This window comes from Radiomyces spectabilis, assembly GCF_025331425.1.
Source record: "Radiomyces spectabilis strain NRRL 2753 chromosome Unknown BYT42scaffold_12, whole genome shotgun sequence".
Lineage (NCBI taxonomy): Eukaryota > Fungi > Mucoromycota > Mucoromycetes > Mucorales > Radiomycetaceae > Radiomyces > Radiomyces spectabilis.
The window spans coordinates 676,787-695,326 of NW_026251937.1; the positions used below are offsets into that span (position 1 = coordinate 676,787).

The 18,540-nt window shown below is 43.8% G+C and overlaps 7 protein-coding genes across 7 annotated transcripts; 3 read left to right on the forward strand and 4 right to left on the reverse strand.

The window, feature by feature from the left end:
- Nucleotides 1-958: 958 nt before the first annotated feature.
- Nucleotides 959-5,268, reverse strand: BYT42DRAFT_617086 (uncharacterized protein; the record flags this gene model as incomplete). The annotated part of the gene is made up of 4 exons (XM_051572140.1): nucleotides 959-1,018; nucleotides 1,089-1,906; nucleotides 1,986-2,579; nucleotides 2,649-5,268. 4 exons carry the CDS (start codon nucleotides 5,266-5,268, stop codon nucleotides 959-961), a joined length of 4,092 nt encoding a protein of 1,363 aa, XP_051420122.1.
- Nucleotides 5,269-6,147: 879 nt separating this feature from the next.
- On the forward strand, nucleotides 6,148-7,112 carry BYT42DRAFT_617087 (uncharacterized protein; the record flags this gene model as incomplete). Its single annotated transcript, XM_051572141.1, has 6 exons — nucleotides 6,148-6,287; nucleotides 6,350-6,455; nucleotides 6,517-6,632; nucleotides 6,688-6,781; nucleotides 6,846-6,950; nucleotides 7,026-7,112. The coding sequence occupies 6 exons, from the start codon at nucleotides 6,148-6,150 to the stop codon at nucleotides 7,110-7,112; spliced, it is 648 nt and encodes a 215-aa protein (XP_051420123.1).
- A 166-nt stretch (nucleotides 7,113-7,278) lies between these two features.
- BYT42DRAFT_582794 (uncharacterized protein) lies at nucleotides 7,279-7,933 on the reverse strand. The gene is made up of 3 exons (XM_051569722.1): nucleotides 7,868-7,933; nucleotides 7,686-7,798; nucleotides 7,279-7,624 (listed from the first exon to the last, which is right to left on the reverse strand). The coding sequence occupies exons 1-3, from the start codon at nucleotides 7,877-7,879 to the stop codon at nucleotides 7,513-7,515; spliced, it is 237 nt and encodes a 78-aa protein (XP_051420124.1). The 5' UTR covers nucleotides 7,880-7,933; the 3' UTR covers nucleotides 7,279-7,512.
- BYT42DRAFT_582795 (outer membrane protein TOM13-domain-containing protein) lies at nucleotides 7,934-8,809 on the forward strand. Its single transcript, XM_051569723.1, has one exon. It carries the CDS (start codon nucleotides 8,027-8,029, stop codon nucleotides 8,474-8,476), a length of 450 nt encoding a protein of 149 aa, XP_051420125.1. The 5' UTR covers nucleotides 7,934-8,026; the 3' UTR covers nucleotides 8,477-8,809.
- Nucleotides 8,810-9,347: 538 nt separating this feature from the next.
- Nucleotides 9,348-11,843, forward strand: BYT42DRAFT_92502 (uncharacterized protein). The gene is made up of 9 exons (XM_051572899.1): nucleotides 9,348-9,607; nucleotides 9,664-9,753; nucleotides 9,907-10,284; nucleotides 10,355-10,665; nucleotides 10,734-10,866; nucleotides 10,934-11,088; nucleotides 11,151-11,427; nucleotides 11,494-11,600; nucleotides 11,665-11,843. Exons 1-9 carry the CDS (start codon nucleotides 9,568-9,570, stop codon nucleotides 11,794-11,796), a joined length of 1,623 nt encoding a protein of 540 aa, XP_051420126.1. The 5' UTR covers nucleotides 9,348-9,567; the 3' UTR covers nucleotides 11,797-11,843.
- Nucleotides 11,844-12,589: 746 nt separating this feature from the next.
- BYT42DRAFT_92525 (EF hand associated-domain-containing protein) lies at nucleotides 12,590-15,745 on the reverse strand. Its single transcript, XM_051572900.1, has 15 exons — nucleotides 15,619-15,745; nucleotides 15,472-15,553; nucleotides 15,208-15,350; nucleotides 15,018-15,119; nucleotides 14,798-14,917; nucleotides 14,627-14,728; nucleotides 14,448-14,556; nucleotides 14,255-14,375; nucleotides 14,108-14,192; nucleotides 13,898-14,046; nucleotides 13,639-13,816; nucleotides 13,454-13,570; nucleotides 13,260-13,391; nucleotides 12,993-13,189; nucleotides 12,590-12,937 (listed from the first exon to the last, which is right to left on the reverse strand). The coding sequence occupies exons 2-15, from the start codon at nucleotides 15,491-15,493 to the stop codon at nucleotides 12,733-12,735; spliced, it is 1,782 nt and encodes a 593-aa protein (XP_051420127.1). The 5' UTR covers nucleotides 15,494-15,553; nucleotides 15,619-15,745; the 3' UTR covers nucleotides 12,590-12,732.
- Nucleotides 15,746-16,159: 414 nt separating this feature from the next.
- BYT42DRAFT_582799 (ubiquitin-conjugating enzyme E2 8) lies at nucleotides 16,160-17,237 on the reverse strand. The gene is made up of 5 exons (XM_051569724.1): nucleotides 17,175-17,237; nucleotides 17,036-17,115; nucleotides 16,831-16,945; nucleotides 16,723-16,775; nucleotides 16,160-16,660 (listed from the first exon to the last, which is right to left on the reverse strand). The coding sequence occupies exons 1-5, from the start codon at nucleotides 17,216-17,218 to the stop codon at nucleotides 16,404-16,406; spliced, it is 549 nt and encodes a 182-aa protein (XP_051420128.1). The 5' UTR covers nucleotides 17,219-17,237; the 3' UTR covers nucleotides 16,160-16,403.
- Nucleotides 17,238-18,540: the final 1,303 nt, after the last annotated feature.

Consider the following 18,540-nt stretch of genomic DNA (forward strand, 5'->3'; position numbering starts at 1 on the left):
CCTTTCTCCATATGATTTACTAGCATTTTTCACATTCATCCTTTTCCCCTTGGTTTTTTTTTCCCCAAATCTCGCTTTCCCCAAATTCCCCCAATTCCCCAATTCTCAAATTCTGCCTAAAGTCTCTTTACTGTTGCTGACATTGTGTGTCGCTTTGTTGCAATTACGCTGCAATAAAAATGATGCATTACAAAGAGTTATTATCAAACTGTAACAATGCCTTATTGCTACCTTTGCTACTTCTTGATCTGTGATGATTCTCATATACCATACCAACGTTTTTTCTTTCAAAATGGCATTATTCTCCATTAAACCCGATCACTCGTTGAATATCCACACTTCTGCAACGCCTTATTTTAGCCTTCTGCCCTTTTTTTTTGCCTTTTGTTCGCTTTTCTTAGCTCGTTGTTCACTCGCTCTTATCATCGCCAACAGCTTCTCAGTGTGGCTAAATGTTTTGCCGAATTTTTCCGGTTTAATATTGTGATGAACGAAAATTTTTTGGCGAAACTTTCAGAGCGGACTATTTGCGCTACAACGCGCGCAATTGTTTCTGTCGAACGTTGCGCGATCGGCGAAGCGTCTGATCTTGAAAGATATCTCTATGATGAAATCAATGCGTCTTGAACGCATGTCTTAAGCTTCATTGCGATGTGGAAAGAATTCTCCTGCCTTCCTTCTGAAAAAGATATCGAAACCATTATTTTTTTTTTTCTAGTAGATCATGTTATTCCCTGACATGACAAAAAGAGACTTGCTATTTACTTTTTTTTTCGAAGAAAGGCCAACAAAATAATTGGATATCTGCATGTATTATGCGAATCTTTTTGATATTACAACTATAGCGCCAAATGATTCTAATTGTAGCTCTACTTTTTTTTTTCTGTCGAGGTGTACAGTAATGAATGCAATATTTTACAAGAGAAGAGTATTAGTATTAATGAATATGGGACCTTTTTTAGTCGGCCTGGGGACAAGTTTCAGAAAGATGATCGCCTCCACAGTAACGGCAAGCATTCTAAACGCCAAGTAGGTGAGTCATCTCGTTCACAATTTTTTATTCAACCATTTCTTTTTTGTTCGCTTACCTGACATTCAGCGCTGGAATGACCGGAATCGCCACAGTTACCGCATCTTACGACGGTGGATTTTTGCCACATCCGCTTGCCGCGATGATGGTTCGAACGCATTTCCTCTCGGTATCCTGCAAATAGGTCTTGGTTGCCAAAGCCAGCTGTGACCCCTCCTGATTTGCCCGAGATTTTTTGCTCTTCCAAAGTGCTGATCCGAGCTTCCAAAGACAGAATGTATCGTTTGGCCTCTTCGAGTTCCGTCTGCTTACGCGCTTCGAACAGTTGAAGTGTCTGCGCTTCACGCTCACGAGACAGCGTAATCAAATCGGTGTAACGACTGGTCATCATTACCATCTCTTGCTGCATACCCATGATGCTTTGTGCAAGCTGTTGATTTTCTCGGTGAAGAGTCTGTGCAAGGGTCAAAACAGCGTCCTTATCCATCATCTGCAATTTCTCGGCCGTAGGAAAATCTGGGGGCATCATCATTGGATTTTGCAACGGAAGCACTGATGTTGGAAGCATGCTCGCCGGAGATACCATCGGCAGAGGTGCATTGGGCATATTGGCGTTGGGAGATAATCCAGGAGGCATCGATACCGGTGCATTGTTGCCCATCAAATTTTTCAATGAAAAGCTCACCACTTCGGCCTCTGGTTCAGGTTGCTTTGCTTCAGGGAATAAAACACTGGATTGCTTGACAGGCGACCTTCTCCACGATCCTGTCTCGGCGGGAGAAGCCGCGGGTTTGGAAGGCTTATTCCACACATTGCGTTCGTTATTCCACGTATCATTTGACTTGGCAGTCGATTCATTCCACTCGGATCCAGGTTCTGTAAATACAAAATAAGCAAATAAATAAATATTTCCATGAACCGCGAACAATCAAGCACGTATTCCAATGACGTTTACCTTTTCGAGTAACAAGATGAGATTTGAAGCGAACTGACGACTCTTTGGCAGACTTTTGTTGAGAATTGATGTTGTTCTTTGAAGCTGGACTCCAGCCTTCAGTATTTCTCCAGCTGTCAGCAATTTCTTCCTCCGACCACCCTGTGGTTTGCAAATGCTGACCTTGACCCGGCTCTCCCCAGTCACCATCGTTGTCAGCATTGCCAGGAGCAACGGCAGTCGACTCGGTCTCCTTGACCGTCTCTGCAACAAGCGGCTTACCCCAGCCATCATCCTCACTGACGGGATTCGGCACAGCAGCAGCAGCAGTGAAAGACTCACCCCACGCACCATCGTTCACGACCTTGACAGGGACAGGTCCATTTTGAGCAGCTGGTAAGTTTGGTTGATCCGTCCAACTGTCGGAAACTTGAACAGATTCCCAATCATTGTCAGCTGGCGCCACTTCTTGCAAATGACCCCAACCCTTTGGATTCTTGGACAGATCCACTGTACCCCATCCTCCGATATCACTTTCCACAACTTTGGGTGATCTTTGACTCGGGGTGGCTTCAGCAGCGCGGACACCAGGAACATCTCCAGAACTGGAAATAGCTATACAACATATCAACAGGTGCCCTCACCAAAACAATGCACAAACATCCCCAATTTTTTTTCACCTACCAGCTTTCTTGGCAGCTTCTTTGCGTTGGGCCTCTTTGGCTCTGGCTTTCTCGGCTCTGGCTTTTTCGGCTTTGACTTTCTCAGCTTGGGCTTTTTCGGCGGCCTCCTTTGCTCGGGCTTTCTCGGCGGCTTCCTTGGCGCGTGCTTTCTCGGCGGCTTCCACTGGTTTGGTTTGGGCTTGAGCTTTCTCTTTGACTTCTTTGGATCTGGCACGTTCGGCAGCTTCCTTGGCCTTTTGAGCAGCTTCTTTGGCTCTGGCCTTGCTTGCTTCGGCTTCTGCCTTGGCTCGTTCGGCGGCTTCGGCAGCTCTAGCTCTTTCCTCGGCTTCCTTGGCTTTCGCTCGCTCGGCGGCTTCGGCGGCTCGCGCTTTTTTCGCTTCTTCATGAGCACGCTGTTTCTCCAACTCGGCCGCGGCGCGTTCCTTCTCCAATCGCTCTTTCTCCAATTCGGCTTCACGCAATCGAGCCGCCTTGGCTTCCTGATACGCCTTGGCCTTGGCTGCTTTGGCTTCCGCAGCCGCTTTTTCTTTTTCGGCCCTTTCTCTTTCCAATTCTTCTTCCTTTGCTTTGGCCGCGGCTTCTTTGGCTTCTCTTGCTTTGATACGTTCCAATCTGGCCGCTTCCTTGGCTTGCGCTCGTTCCAACTTGGCTGCCTGTTTCTCCTCGGCTGCTTTCAATTGTTCCTCCGTCATCTTGGGCTGGGGAGTGGGTGAAGGTTCCTTTGACTCGCTCTTCTTCTGGGGAGTATCCACGGGAGAGGGAGAGGCCTGCTTCGGTTTGGCTTCAGTAGGCAATCCAATCACCGACGATAGATCGGGAATCACGTTAGGTTCAACCGACGTCGCGGTGGCGGCAACATTGTTGTTATTGTTACTATTCGCTCCTTTCTTCTTCTTATTCTTCTTCTTCTTGTTGCCTGTACCGTTAGACTCAGTATCGCCTGTATCGTTGGCCGCGCCAATGGATTTCAAAAGCATGTTCTGTCGTTTCAACGCCAAGTTTTCGCCTTGAATACGCATGCCTTCCTTCAGAAACAGTTTCCCTAAAATCCCAGCCAGTTCCCGCCGACCTGTCTGTACACCCTCTTCAAAATCTTCCAGCAGGATTTCACGCTCTTGCACCAAAAGTGGGTGGTCCTTGACAAACTGCTTGACGGCTTGCTCAATCGTGACGGCTTCCATGACTTCACCTTCCTGCATCAAAGCCTCAATACACACGCGGCTGAATTTGCAAAACAAGGTTTCGGGAAAGATCTTTTGCGTGGCCGAATAACGGAAATGCTGTCGCAGAGAATAATAACCGTTTTCGATCTTCTTGATCTTCTTCTTGAAATCTTTGTGGGCGACCTTGTCAAGACGACCGGCGACGTTGGGTCTCGATTCGTCAGTATAGGCGCGTTTCAGATTCTCTATCTCCTCGATCAATTCGTTCTTACGCATTGACATTTGCATTTGAATGGTATCGACGGCAAACGCCACGTCATTGGTAGGATGTAAACCGCAAAGAGATTCAGCAATGCCGTTGTAGTTGCCGAGACGCGCTTCCCCTTCCTTTTCGTAAGCCGCCATACGAGCGGCCATTTGCTGGATAGCCGGTACGACCAAATCCCACAATTTCTGCACCACATTGCGTGCGCCTTCTAAATGAGGAATGACAAAGTCTTCGTGAAATTGATGAATGAAATTGATCAGATCGTCAAAGTAGCCGAGAAACGATTTATCCACCACCTCCATATCCGTGTTGGACCGTTTTTTTTTTGTGGCAGGAAATGCTTCGGACCAGAAATCTTGAAACGGGACGATCTTCTGCTTTCGAGCAAATTCATCTACCCTTTCCTGACACCCCTTTCCCATGAAATCCGCTCGCTCGTTTTCAATGTCCATCAATTGCTGCAAAAACTGGGTAAGGTGACTCCAGGTATCGTCGAGGGATTTTTCCAGATTCATCAACGCTGTCTTGGCTGCCTTGGCCATCTTTTCGTTGAGAATGTCACGATCGACATCCAACTCGGCGGGGGATCTTGAATCGGGCTTCATATGATCACAGGTAGGCTGGGTGTGAGAAAGTAAGATATCGCCCGTCAGATTCTTTAAAAGATGGAAAAACTCGGAAGGTAGACAAAGAGATTGGCGTTCAATGAGGAGCGGATCCAACAGCTGGGCCGGTTCTTTTGGATCGTCCACGAGGGGTATCGCGTTGGGGAATGGATTAAACTGAAGCGGTTCAAACAGCTGAGGGAGCATGGACAAACGGCTGGGAAGAGAAATCCACATCATACAGGCAGAAACTAATTCCTGAGTCCAGTTGACACTGTTTTCAGAACTCCCTTCCAACAGCTTTTGAAAATTGTCAAACATCTTGGAGGACGATTCTTTTCGAGGCGCGGCCGAATCGGGATGATGCACCGCAAGTTGATATCGACCCGCCGGCACAATATCTATATGCTCACTCGAGACTTCCTCCTGTGTTTTCGCATTCCACACAAAGTGCTTCTTGTAAATGAACTGAGCCCATTCTCGACAAAAGTAGCAACGGCTTTCAGGATCGCATGGTCGGAAACGACTGAGCTCTTTCGAGACCAAATTGTGTTCAATGCGCAAAACCTCAATGGGAGTGTCCATAATGTTCAAGTGCACGGGAAAAAAAATGGGGTTAATGAAGGGAAATATATCAAAGGGAAAAACCAAACGGCAGTGGAACGTCAAAGCTGTATCTGAATTTTTTTTTTTTTTTTTTTTTCTTTTGCTCGAATAAACATTTTCAGTTTTAACTGATAACCAGTCCACTTATGACGGTAGGAGTTTAAAACACGACTTTTATATCTTGCACCTTTTTTTTGACATGATAAGTATCAGGAGTGACAGAATCCATATACAATTTCATATTCACTAATGTTTTCATGGCACCTTGGCTCTCCGTTTTCTTGTTTTCTTTTAGAGATAAGTACATTGGTCGATATGGAGGAGAAGAAACAAATGTAAACAACGAAAAGCAACAACACTTAGAACAATGAAATAAGAACGAGGTATATGTTCTTTGGTCATGGAATTCTTTCTTTTATGCAGTACCTTAATCACTATAAAACATTAGCAAATTTTTCAAGTATTTTAATAGGATTTGTATAAGTATTGACAGGTTAGGAAACTTACCTTTGCTGTCGTATAGAATAGTCTATCATTGACAGCAGGCTCCCCATATTATTTTCGTAGGCGTTATCCTTATGTCGATCCTTTGTAAATTGGCAATATTGTGCCACTGCTTGCATAGCAGCAGCAAACAATTCAAAAAGAAAATAAATCAACCAGTCATCGCTCATTGTAAAAAGCACATACATACTGTCGATAGATTATCCACATTTTGCAACTTTGTACTCTCTTTCAGGCACAGAGTTTACCTGCTGGCGCTTGCCTGGTCACATGACAGTCATTTTTGAGGACTGCTTTTTTGTGGGGAAGGGGAGCAATGAACCGAGTGAGTAAAAGTACTTCTCCAAAAAGTAGATGGCCGACACAAATAGCGGCAAGGAAACGCCCAAGATGGCCGCATCCAAATTGGACATGAAGGATACAAAAAAGAAACGAGCAGCCAAGTTGGACGCCTGTTTCAATAAATGGCTCCAGTTCTTTCTTCACAAAGCCGAGTACGTGCCATTGACCACATGCTTGTAAAAGCGTTTTGTTCTCATCGTTTTATATCAATCAGTTATGTAACTCTTGGAGCTTTCTTGCCGCACCTCGCAAAACATCACAAGACGGAACTGGAAAACGCACAGGGACAAATGTCCCAATACATGAAGGAGCAATTAATCGTAAGCACCGTCGTTTGCTTAGAAAAAGATCACGCGGTCAAATCTCACTTTGCGAATACAGAATGCATACAAACAAGCCAAAGAAGATTACCAATTTGTCGAAAAATTGAATCGCTTGGATGAACTCATAGAAGAGGCATATCAAAGTAATGAAAGTCCAAAGCATAAACGTTTCAGGTAAGTTACTGCATAATGTATCCTGATGCGCAAATTTTACTTATTTGATGAAAAGGAGAATTGTACCTGAACCGCAGCAAGTGATACGATCGCACATGATTAATACAAAGATGCAGGAGCTGCAACGTTTACGCGAAACTGAATCAAAGGTGCCTGTTCCCAGTAAACACTTGTCATCCATTAAGGGTACTAATGTGGCTCTATCGTTATCAGTTGAAAGCTAGGAACATGCAGTTGATGAGTCAAATGCGCGAGATGAGACAGAAATTGAGTCGGGCGTCCGCCGAGGTTGCAACGGTTGTTCTCGAGTTTGAAGCGGTATTGTAGACGATCTTAAACAATGGCACGACACGGCATGGCATGGCTTTTATGAATACTAATCTTCTTGTATAGACCGTTTCTATCGCCAGCACAATACCCACCGAAGAACTAATCGAGACAATGGAAGGACTCGAATTGATGGTCATTCCAAAGGCATAACCTTCTTCTATCATTATCATTGCATGTAAATATCATTCACTTTTTCATCCATCTCCAGTATCCTATCGCATGTTTAAACCCACTGCCCATTCCTCTTATCTCGCGTCAACCCCTATTGCTTACAGCAGACACATGGATTATAAATAAAATGACAATCAGGAATGCCTCTGCTCATAAGAGATCCAAAGAAAAACAGGTTTTATGTCATAAAAAAGACCATGGGTGTACAGTCCCTCATTTGTATGGTTCCATCAAGTTACTTGCCCAAAGCTTGCAACCAACACAGAGACACCATATGCTTCGTTGTTTATCATCTAGCTTTTGTGTCCCTCTTCAAGAATTTCGGTTGGTTGACGGTCGAATGCTGTTGGGAGAAAAAAAAAAGAGCATTCATTGCGCTTTAAACATAGATACCGACGGATATGGAGGTGAAAATAGCTCCAAAGCCAAGAAACATCGATGCCAACAGTGACGTTTGAAGTTGCTTCGCTAATGAGGTGTTCTTGCTTTGCCTAGATGATAAGATGAGTCAAATGGCACGAAATGATATGGAATAAAGAAGGCGGTACGTACACAGCAAAAATACCACTGATAAGAAGACCCGATGAAATACAGATATACGCCAAGAGAGGGTATAATGCTGGCATAATGGGCGCTTTCAGAGGAGTCGCTCCTATCCAATCTTCCTGCAATTATACAAAATGACATGGTTAGACCCGCATGGCTACACTGAACAATATAATTCCTAGACTCACTTGTACGGTCATCTTGACGATCAAGTAACACGCTGGGCGGTTCAACCAGAGGAACGTAACTTGGCGTCATTCGATGACCGATTTCAGAGCCCGCGCCGGCCCCAAATTGCAAAAAATACGACAAATTGCCCGCTGACCAGACACCCATTTCAGTTCACCATGGAAGTCACCGCAAGCACCTTGGAAACCAGTATACAACAGAACGATACCATCGTCAGAGAAACACAGGAAACGGACGTTATCGTCGTCAAGCGCGAACCCTGGTACAAGCAGCCCACGTTCCTTTGGATTCTGAAATCGACGGCCATTAATTTCATTCTGCCATTCTTCAATGGTGTGATGCTTGGCTTTGGCGAAATTTTGGCGAATGAACTGGTGTTCAAATACGGATGGTTTGGCTTTGGCCGGATATCTGCCGCGACTTCGGTGGGATTGCGTGAAGGCGTCCCGCTCACCGCCACAGCCGAATACCGAAAATCCTTGCAAGCAGGGTTGAAACACCAACAGCTTACAGCCGAAGGAAACAGCGTGGCCAAGAACACCACAGAGTTGAGCCAACAACCGCTTACAGGAGAACAAGATAGAATTGCCAATAAAATTCACGCATAAATGACCATCCAACTCTATTCGAATTCAAGTTTCCTGTTTGTTCAGTAACGAACAGATAATCTTAATGCTAACGTGCAGTTTACCCCTACCCGTCAATTTTCCTTTCATGGCCCCTTTGAAAGATGCCTTGCCTTACTTGGATTTTTTCGATCATACAACATTGAAATATAGGCGCAATAGATTTGTGCAGGACGTCGCTGAACGCAGCCTCACCAGATGTATTCAAACGCTCAGTGTGGTCCGTACAAGCAAGCATCGAATGTAAAGCATATAATTAAGCTTCTTATTTCATTTTACATCAGAAATAAAAAAAGTAAACATTGCGTTTCTACGGTATGCTCGCGGTAGATACCGCAGCAGGTAACATCTTTGGCTTCTCAGAGAGAAATCTGCGACAAGACCATATTGCAATTATTGGTTTTTCTATTGTTCGACGCGCGATCGGGTATGACTTTCATCTTACTCTCCGAGTCACCAACTTTTTATAGGATGGAAATCACTACTTTCGCTTATATTTACATGCGTCCTTATATAAAAGATTGGTGTGCATTTGAGAGCTGATCCTCGTTAGATTTGCTTTATGAGAGTTGCTTCCTTGGCTCAGTTGGCGGAGCGTCAGTCTCATATATCTGCTTCGTGTAACATTTACGTCTGACCATTTTGGTTTTGAAGTTTGACGTTGATGCTACGATTATGGTAGACCAGAAAATGACAACTAGTACATAAAGAATACAGTATATACACAAAACATTTGTCGTATTGTGGCCATGTTGCAGCTGGTATTTCATTATGGTAGTGTGGCTTAGACCACGTTCGCAAAACCTTATGCTTCTTTGTTAAATTACCTGTAGACCTAGGTTACTTTAAGATGCTCTGCTGTAATAAAGCAATAAGCATATGTAGTCTCTCGTAAGATACGGTTTTAGTGCGTGTATAATAGTTATCCTCCGTAGGCTTTTGGTTGGCAGCATGGATGGGATTTAGGATCGATTATCGAAGACAGTCACGGTAATTCGGGCGGCCACACCCACCCAGCTCTCCTCCCATTTGAGGAATTGGCCAGGTTTTCCATCACTTCATATCACTTGAATATGTCGTATCCCGATGACTATTCACGTAGAGATCCTCTACGTAAGTATAGCTATATTTATTCGTACCACTAATTTATTGACCTAAATTGCTTGTAGCTTCCAATGCCGCCGATCTGGCCAATTCTTTTCTGAATTCCGTAAGCGATGAGCTGAATCACGCGGGATCTTACGAACAAGACTCGAGATGTATGTTTCCTTCTTTTTTCTTTTCACTTGTATCCTTTCATTCCCATTCACGGTTCTTTGCCGTCATGGTTATGTGGCATTTTTGCTGCTCTACTGCCGACACGAGCAACAAAAAGCTTGGCAGCTGACGTTTTGCATATATCTATTATATAGCTCGCTATCACGACGATTATTATAAAGGAGGTGAAAGCCGTCGACATCATCGTGGCGAACGTTATCGTGATTCACGAGATCGCGATCGTGATCGAGGTCGTTCACGGCGAGACCGGTCCAGGGACCGACATGATCGTTACGACCGGTCTTCAAGGGATAGACATCATTACAGCAGTCGAAGTGGTAGAGATGATAGAGATAGACGATCGAGCCGCAGACGAAGTCCTAGCAGACGAAGCCCCAGTCCACGTTTCGGACGTCACAGTGGACGCGAAGAGGACGTTGTACCATTGCATTTAAGAGAACGAAAACTCGACAACTGGGACAAGGCACCACCTGGTATGGAAATGATGTCAGCAGCACAGGCGAAGCAAACAGGTACATGGGTGATATTATCATGAAATTTGAGAACACATTTCAACTGACACGGTCTGTTTTTTTTTTCTAGGTTTATTCCCTCTTCCTGGCCAGGTTGTCGGTACGCGAACACCACAGTCATTCCAGTCACCTAGTCAGTTTGCCATGTGGCCCGACCAGGGTCATGTTAGAACCACCCAAGGTGCCGCAGGCCCTGTGGCGCAAAATGCATTGCTGGCACGACAAGCGAAACGTGTTTATGTGGGTCAGATTCCACTCGATGTTACCGAGAAACCTTTACATGATTTCTTCAATGCCACAATGACGCAGATGAACCTTGCCGAAGCGCCACCAGTAACATCAGTACAGATCAATCACGAGAAGAATTTTGCTTTTGTAGAGGTAATATACTTGCTGTGAGAGTCGATTGGACAAAGAACAAAGGGAATATTCAAGACTTCTTTCAATAGTTCCAGACACCTGAGCAAGCCACCGCAGCAATGTCATTAGATGGTATCATGTTTGAGGGTCATTCACTCAAAGTACGCCGTCCCAAAGATTATGTTCCTCCCACTGGTTATGACTCGGGCAGCTATCCTCCTGGTAAGTTGTCTCGGATAAAATAACATGAGTGTGTGTGTATGTATGTGCTGACATAAAAACAATGTAGGCATGGTTTCTATGATGGTGCCAGATACACCCAACAAGATTTTTGTTGGTGGTTTACCTTCTTACCTGAACCAGGAACAAGTGATGGAACTATTAACTTCGTTTGGTGAACTTCGTGCCTTCAATCTTGTGACAGACAGCAGTGGCCAATCCAAGGTAAGATTCAATGAAACAAAGAAGAAGCATCGCGTTAAAAAAGGATTTATTATGGTACGTAGGGATTTGCTTTCTGCGAATATGCCGATCCAAGTGTCACCGATTTGGCGTGTCAGGGTTTGAACAATATGGAGTTGGGTGATCGTAAATTGGTGGTTCAGCGTGCTAGCGTGGGTGCAAAACATGGTGTGATGGCAGGTGGTGCAGCGGCACCCATGGGCATTTCTCTTGATTTTGCACCTATCATGAGTGGAGTAACAGAAGAAGATGCTACACGTGTATTGCAATTAATGAACATGGTGATGCCTGATGAACTCGAAAACGATGAAGATTATCAAGGTAATCTTTTTTTGTGAATAAGCGATTGGTAGAGGAAAAGTTGAACTTAATCTTTGATTATAACAGAAATTTGGGAGGATGTGGCTGAAGAGTGCTCAAAGTTCGGTTCCATTGTCGATATGAAGATCCCAAGACCCACCAAAACAAATGATGTGGTGCCAGGCTTGGGCAAGGTATGATCATGGAGTGATTCTTTGGATGTGAATTGATGTGACTTACAATGATAAATAATGACAGATTTTCGTTCGATTTCAAACCAAAGAAGAAACTATGGCTGCATTACAGGCTCTTGCTGGACGTAAATTCGCTGACAGAACGGTGGTGACCTCTTTTGTTGAAGAGGACAATTATTTGGCTGATCTCTTCTAATTATGCAATTGAAAAGGCTCATCGGGATATTTTACTTGCCTTAAGGATTTCGGGAAACTAACAAAAAAAAACCTCATAGATCCATTGCAGTATTTTATGATAAATTGACTATTGAGTGTTTTCTATTCGGGTGCTTTGTAATCCAGGCTGTGATAAAAAGAAAAAAGAGCAAAGCCTTTAGAAAAGGGATAAAAACGGAAAAGAAGACGAAGGCAAAAGGGATAATGAAAATCGACTGACGCACAACCATCGATGTATCGCATATATCACGAATATATAAAAGAAAGAGGTTACAGTAGCTTGATAGGATGTCGATCACTGGACAGGTCGCCATACGTACTTACTGGTATGGCTTTATAGTATGTCTGCAAGCATATTTACAGCGGTGCTGTCGCATTCTGGAAGTTAGCCAATTCTCTGGGCAGTTGCAAATTTATTTATTTTTTTAGTTTGGCTCAAACGGCATTCTACGGCCTATTCTATGTGCGTCATGAAGTTTTCGAAGCGTTCGTCAATAACCGAAACCCCAATGATACTTTTTCGTGCGCGCATTGAAGAAAGAACTCTGTCGTAGTCTTGGCTGGAATACGCTTTTGTAATATGTCTTCCTCAGGATTGATGAAAGACAAGCTCATTGCGCCAACCAAGTCCGTATGAGACGGATACGGCAAATGTCATCCACAGAAAGGATAAAAGAATGATAGCCAAAGAAAAGAATGTCATCTATGGACGATAGTTTACTGTAACAGGGTGTTATACCCGTCATCTTGATGGGTGAGTTCCTCACATCTCGAATTTGTCCAATAACGAGTATTTTGTGCTTGTTACGAGGATATTATTTCTTTTTTTTTAATGAGAAAATATATGAAGTTAGTTTGATTCATTTGAGAACGAGAAAGAGGAGGACAGCAGGGTTTACAGTTATTAGTACAATTTTCATAAATACTCTTTTTTCTTTACAGCTGCAGTGGCGACGCCTTGAGCGCTGTTGGTGAGGCTGTAGGTATGCTGTTTCAACAGCTTGTAGCCAGCTAATCCAGTCAATATCACGACTCCAGCCACGACCGACAATGTGATGTAATGTTTTGACAGCCATGCCTCATCCGATTTGTCTTTGAGAGAACCCGGAGTAGCAATCGCACTAGATAATAAAATGAACAACGCTATACATCCAAGAAGGACAATGCTGCACTTACGGATTCATTGCCAAGCCAGTTAAAATGTGATAAACATCCGCGAGTTGATGTTCCTTCACTGAGACACTCAAAGGTACGGCTAATCTAATATTACGGCAGTAAACGTCCGGTTGCACCTCGTAGCGTTGAGTGACCAGATCCAGTTCACACTTTGTAGCAATAAACACGATGGGCAGGTGATCTATCTTGTATTTTTCCTAGACATGAAGCGTCAGTTACCAGACCTTTTCCAGGAACAACTTTAGGCATAAAAGAAAATGGCCTTACCCTTAATGACGCGACGTAGCCAAACGAGTTGACATCGCTTGTATCATATACAAAACATAACAAATCGCAGGCGTCCAATCGTTTCTTATTGGATAAAATTTCCGCTTCCTGCTCTGCTCCCACTTCTTGCAACTAAACCATGGCAATTGGTGAGCGCTCTGTTACCAAAATAGATCCTCATCCTTGATACTTACGACAAGGTATTTTTCAACGCCCTTCATCTCGACGGAATTAACGACCTGGAATGGTTCGGTGGTCGGTTGATACTTTTCTGAAAATGGCTTGTGCACAAATGCTCTCATCAAGGAAGTCTAAAACCAGGTGATCAATGAATCAGACTCGATAGGCAGCTTCATTGCTCCTCTTCTAAGCATCGTACCTTGCCAGATCCAGGAGCGCCAAAAACGTAACATGAGAATACGTTTCGTTGAATTTTCCCCTTCTTACGATCCGCTTTCTTTGGCCGCGTCACTTTGAGTGCATTCCGTGTATCCCCCTCGAATCCGAGATAGGCAAAATATTTCAATGTGGTGCGATGGTCTATGAGGGTGGTCATACTTTTTAAAGGTTGATATAAATGGGCACTTGGGTAAGCATCGCGATGTCAATTTTTCCAGCTTTTTTGGACCGTAACATACCTCCATTGTGCTAGCCAGCCTTGCAAGGTCACTGACCCTGTTTCGGTTGTGATGGTTGTATGTGGAAAGGCCGTATTTGCCCAAGGATTGCCGGGAGAAGTGCTGAAAAGGGCTTCAAGTTCCTGATGATTCAGAGCACCATCTTTGTCCTTTCAATGGATTACTACGTTAGAACCCATTGTGGCACACGATTACACTTTTGCTCCATACCTTGTCGAATGCTTGGAATAGTTCAGCAAAGAATTGATATCCATGAGGACTCAGTTCCACCGAACATTCGGCGGGAACATCGAATCTTCAAGAAAAAGCAAGATGAGCCGGAGTCTTCCTTTTCTGTACACTCCAGGGCATACTTACGTCGGAAGCAAAAAATCTTCGCGTAATGACAAGTCATCGCCATATCCAAATTTCCGCAAAACAGTCCATGTTGTCTCCAGACGACCGCGTTGGATGAATAATGAATGAAGGAAAACAAAACCTAAAGATACATCCAGCGCTCACATCAATCTCTGTGTTGTTCGCTTCTACTATTTTGTAGTGTTTACGTTACCGGTCTCTGTCAAGCCAGCGTCGGTTACTCCTGCTGGCTCATGTTCCCGCACGACTTCTTTCACTCCATCCAATTCCTGCTGTTGCAAAGGCGCGTTGAAGCATTTTCTCTGACATACAATCGCGATATGAGTAAGAAATGCCGCTTACACACCATCAGTGTCCATGCTTCGCATTTACCTGAAACTCGTTCAATTCCTCGTCATTCAGTAAACCGTCGTTATCAATGTCACATAATTTGAAAATTCTCTTTAGTGCATCTATACATTGAGGTTTGAGAATCTGCAAAGCAAATAAGAAACAGATTTTAATGACATGGGTTGACTTGTACAAAATCACGGGACGACTTACGTGTTCCCGGGAATCGTAAAGAGGGGCGGTAGGATGCAACACCGCCTTTTGTGCGAAATAAAAGACCTCGGACACGTTCAGTAACTGTTTGGCCGAACATTCCACGCATGTCTCCACTTCCTATAATAAATCGCACCATCGAGACGTAAGACGACCAAAAAAAAGTTCCAAAAGTATCTTGATTTGACTTGAAAAAAAAAGAGATAAGCGGGAGAGTTACCTTGAATTCATTCATGATTGGAATCACTTCATCTTCGAGACTTTGATTTGTCACATCATCACCACGCAAATCGATCTTATTACCGACCAAAACCGAGGGTACCTGTATATACAAGTATTTCCATTTCAGTAAGTTCGCCTCTAATCCACGACTATTTAAATCTAAAGGAAAATAGGGGAGATTGGCTCACATTGACACCTAAAGACCGTATATAAGGTAGCCAATAGAGTGGAAGGCGATTGAACGTATTAGGATCATCGATAGCGTAGACGATGCAGATCACATGAGCTTTGCGGATCTCTGCTTCCAACTGTTCTCGATGTTCCGGACGAGCTATGCATAGGAAAAACAAAGAGAGAGAGAGAGAGAGAGAGAAGATGAAGAAAAATAATCAGAAATTAGAATTTCAATCTAATCACAGGCCACGGTGGGCGTCATCGTTGTCGTTGGTTACCTGAAGAATCCATGATATGCATCGTCACATTTTCAGGTGTTACTTCCGGTGGAATGGTGACTTCGGGAACGAGGTGTTGGACCTTGCATAAAAACGAACCATTAGCCGTCTGCACTGAGGCATTCAAAGAAAAAATTGTCACTTTACATTGGGTATAAAAGACTCCTTTATCAACGAGGTAATCAGAGTGCTTTTGCCTACGCCCTCTGTAAAATCGGCAGGAAATTCGCAACGAATGATACAAAGAAGAGAAAAAAAAGGTAGAATGGTTTTGTTAGTTGGCCGTGTTTTTTTGTCCAGTGCAGGAATTCGTAGGCTTTGAATGGGTTAGTTATTGACACAGGGAAACCTACCGTCACCAACTAGTAGGATTCGTACGTCTCTTCTCATGGACGGAGAAGTTGTGTATTGAGCGCGTAAGATTTAATGGACAACGAAAATGATAAAGAAAAACCAAGGAAATGGAGAGTGGAGTACGTGCAAGGAATTACGATACAAAACCCGGATTCTGGTGAATCGGTGAGAGCTCGTAACACTAGGGGCAAAAAGTGGCGACGAAAACTGTGAAGAAAAAACAACAAAAAAAGCCGGGAAGGCGCCCATCTGGCACCGAGCACGACGGAGTATGAAATCGGGCCCAGCACCGTTGTCCACATTCTGAGCATTCAGCATGACAGAGAGAAACACCGTCGGTGGAGAAATCAAAGGGTTTATTTAAACTGCAAGCACGGTAAAAAAAATCACAATGAAAGAGAAGCAGCTATTTGTAAGCAGAATATAAAAGTTGAAGGCTTCTGTTTACTTTATCTTCTTTTTCCCTTTCTTCCATCTTGCACGAGTAGGGAAAAATGGGTTATATGAAGGACCGCTGGCGGGATTTGTTGGGGGGATTGGGAGAAGAAACATACAGAAAAAAGAATGAGGGGATTTTTTTACAACTCCATGCCAGTAGCTTCGTCTTCGGACGAGGCATAGCTAACGGAACTCATTTCATCCGAATCTGAACTTTCTTCTGCAGCAGCGTCAGCTGCTTCCTTGGTGGCATATCTCGCGACATAATCTTTCACTTTAGCTTCATACTTGGTCGGTTCGCGCATAAGTAAAGCGGCCGCTTCACCATTCAAAGGATCGGCAGGATTAGGATAGCGTATAAGTTGTGGTAAAAACACCTCAAAGATATTGATCATATCTACACAGGGTGGGGAGTTAGGTATTCCACACAAACAACAGAAGTTAATCATTGAAATATACCGAACATGGGACTCCAAGTCTGGTTGATAACGTCCAGACACACGGATCCGCTCCTAGAATAGAACTGTTAGTGGGATTCTTCATAGATAACTGGAAGCCTTTACTTACACTTCGTCAATGTTAGGATGGAAGATTTTGTTCATAAAACCGATACTGGGCGATTTGTATGGGTATTGATCGGGAAGTTCAACATGAACTTTCCATACACCACCATTGAAGGGAGCTGCAACAACAATAGAAAGTGGTCAGTACATTTTTTTTTTCTTTTTCCATTGAAGTTGTTGATGATAAGGAAAAAAACATTGCAACATACTATCACTCGGACCGTGGAACCGAACGTAGAACTCTTGCATATTATCGTTCACCAGAGTGACTTCATAATCACTCATTAAGCTATAACAAAAAGGCATTTAGGAAACTCTCGACAAAAAGACTTTTTAATAAGCATTTACAGTTTCATAACGTCAGTCTCGATCCTCCTTCGTGGTGTCGACATTGGTAATTGTATCAGAAAGCTATACAGGTCGTCTACCGTGCACCCGTGCGGCTCTTATTTCTCAACAAAAGTAAGTCACATGCTCAAAAAAGGAAATTACTATTTTGCGAATTTGGCCAAAGATCAAGGATTATCTTGGCGCGTCAGGGTTATGCTCGTTGTCCTTCTCATCAGCAGAATGACCAGCTTGACGGGTAAAGGCAGTAGGCCAGGATTGTCCCATAAATACATCAAGGGCAATGGTTTACATATTTGACTTGTATTCACGTAACGATTCCAGATTTTGTGGTCTCGGACTTGAGGACGCAATACAGTGAAGCCTCATTCTCCCGGCTCTGTTAGAGTCCTTTTTCCACAGCAGGAGAACATCCGGAAGAAGAATAAAAAGTAAAGTTCATTAACTCCTTCTTTATTTCACAATCTCATTGATTACTTTACTTGAGACGCAATAAACTCGCTCATCCTGAGTACGATGTCTTTTTGAGGCTCAGATCTTTGATAACCAAACTCTCAGATGCACCAACAATTGCAATGAAAAATTCCTCTGTCGTCTGGGGCAATAACCTTGGCCGGTTTTCTTTTGGCAGACCTTGCAAATCTCTTCAGATATGCAGGTTAAAACCAGCCCCATCAAGGAAAAGACTTTATTCATCCGGTCCATGTTGGGATCATTCTTCCGCTCCAGAGCTAGGTTATGCGTGATCTTGGCAATCATCTTCTCCCGGAGGATTGAGAGTAACAGAGAATTTACTAAAAAGATGCTTGTGCAAGGCCGAGATACGTGATGGGATGGATTTCCGGAAAAGCCCTCCAAAAGCATGGACCCAGCTTTTCACAAAGTCAAACCCACCTTTTTGTCAAAGATCTTGCATAACAGGTCAGCGTACGTCTCGTACAATTTTTGTTGCTGGAACGGCCGCTTAGGTTTGCTGGCTTCGGGAAAGAGTTGCGCTTCCCTCGTCGTCGTTGTATTCTTCATGTAGATGTGGTCAGTCCGCGCGTTGATCCAAGCTTCATCCCTGCTTGTCTGTTACCAAGCTCAGTGACAATATCGATTAGCTCCTGATTCTGCTGAGAAGGATGATCTCAAGATGTTTCTCTGATCCTAGCAACGGGAGATTTGCTGTTGTTATTAACCGTACTCAGAATCACAAACTCAGTTGAGGGGAACTTAGTAGCACTATCTTCCTCAACTTGCTTAGAGTCACTTGGTTTGACCAAGGTCTTCCCACCGAGCAAAACTTTTTTTTATTGGATCTGGGGTAATGCCGGGCCGATTAGGTGTGACCAAACCTGTGGACGCTTAATCGTAAGACAGGACA

Bases quoted from the DNA above. Each gene is read 5' to 3' on its own strand.
- BYT42DRAFT_582799 (XM_051569724.1), bottom strand. From the start codon at position 17,218: ATGTCGACACCACGAAGGAGGATCGAGACTGACGTTATGAAACT. The intron at 16,776-16,830 runs GTAAGTAAAGGC...GTTCTATTCTAG, and splicing joins CATCCTAACATTGACGAAGT to GAGCGGATCCGTGTGTCTGG. The intron at 16,661-16,722 runs GTATATTTCAAT...CACCCTGTGTAG, and splicing joins GACTTGGAGTCCCATGTTCG to ATATGATCAATATCTTTGAG.
- BYT42DRAFT_92502 (XM_051572899.1), top strand. From the start codon at position 9,568: ATGTCGTATCCCGATGACTATTCACGTAGAGATCCTCTAC. The intron at 11,089-11,150 runs GTAAGATTCAAT...TATGGTACGTAG, and splicing joins ACAGCAGTGGCCAATCCAAG to GGATTTGCTTTCTGCGAATA. The intron at 11,601-11,664 runs GTATGATCATGG...AAATAATGACAG, and splicing joins TGGTGCCAGGCTTGGGCAAG to ATTTTCGTTCGATTTCAAAC.
- BYT42DRAFT_92525 (XM_051572900.1), bottom strand. From the start codon at position 15,493: ATGCATATCATGGATTCTTCAG. The intron at 14,193-14,254 runs GTAAGTATGCCC...TTTTTCTTGAAG, and splicing joins GAAGATTTTTTGCTTCCGAC to ATTCGATGTTCCCGCCGAAT. The intron at 13,571-13,638 runs GTACGATGCTTA...ACCTGGTTTTAG, and splicing joins GCGCTCCTGGATCTGGCAAG to ACTTCCTTGATGAGAGCATT.
- BYT42DRAFT_582795 (XM_051569723.1), top strand. From the start codon at position 8,027: ATGGAAGTCACCGCAAGCACCTTGGAAACCAGTATACAACAGAACGAT.
- BYT42DRAFT_582794 (XM_051569722.1), bottom strand. The intron at 7,625-7,685 runs GTACGTACCGCC...CTTATCATCTAG, and splicing joins ATCAGTGGTATTTTTGCTGT to GCAAAGCAAGAACACCTCAT.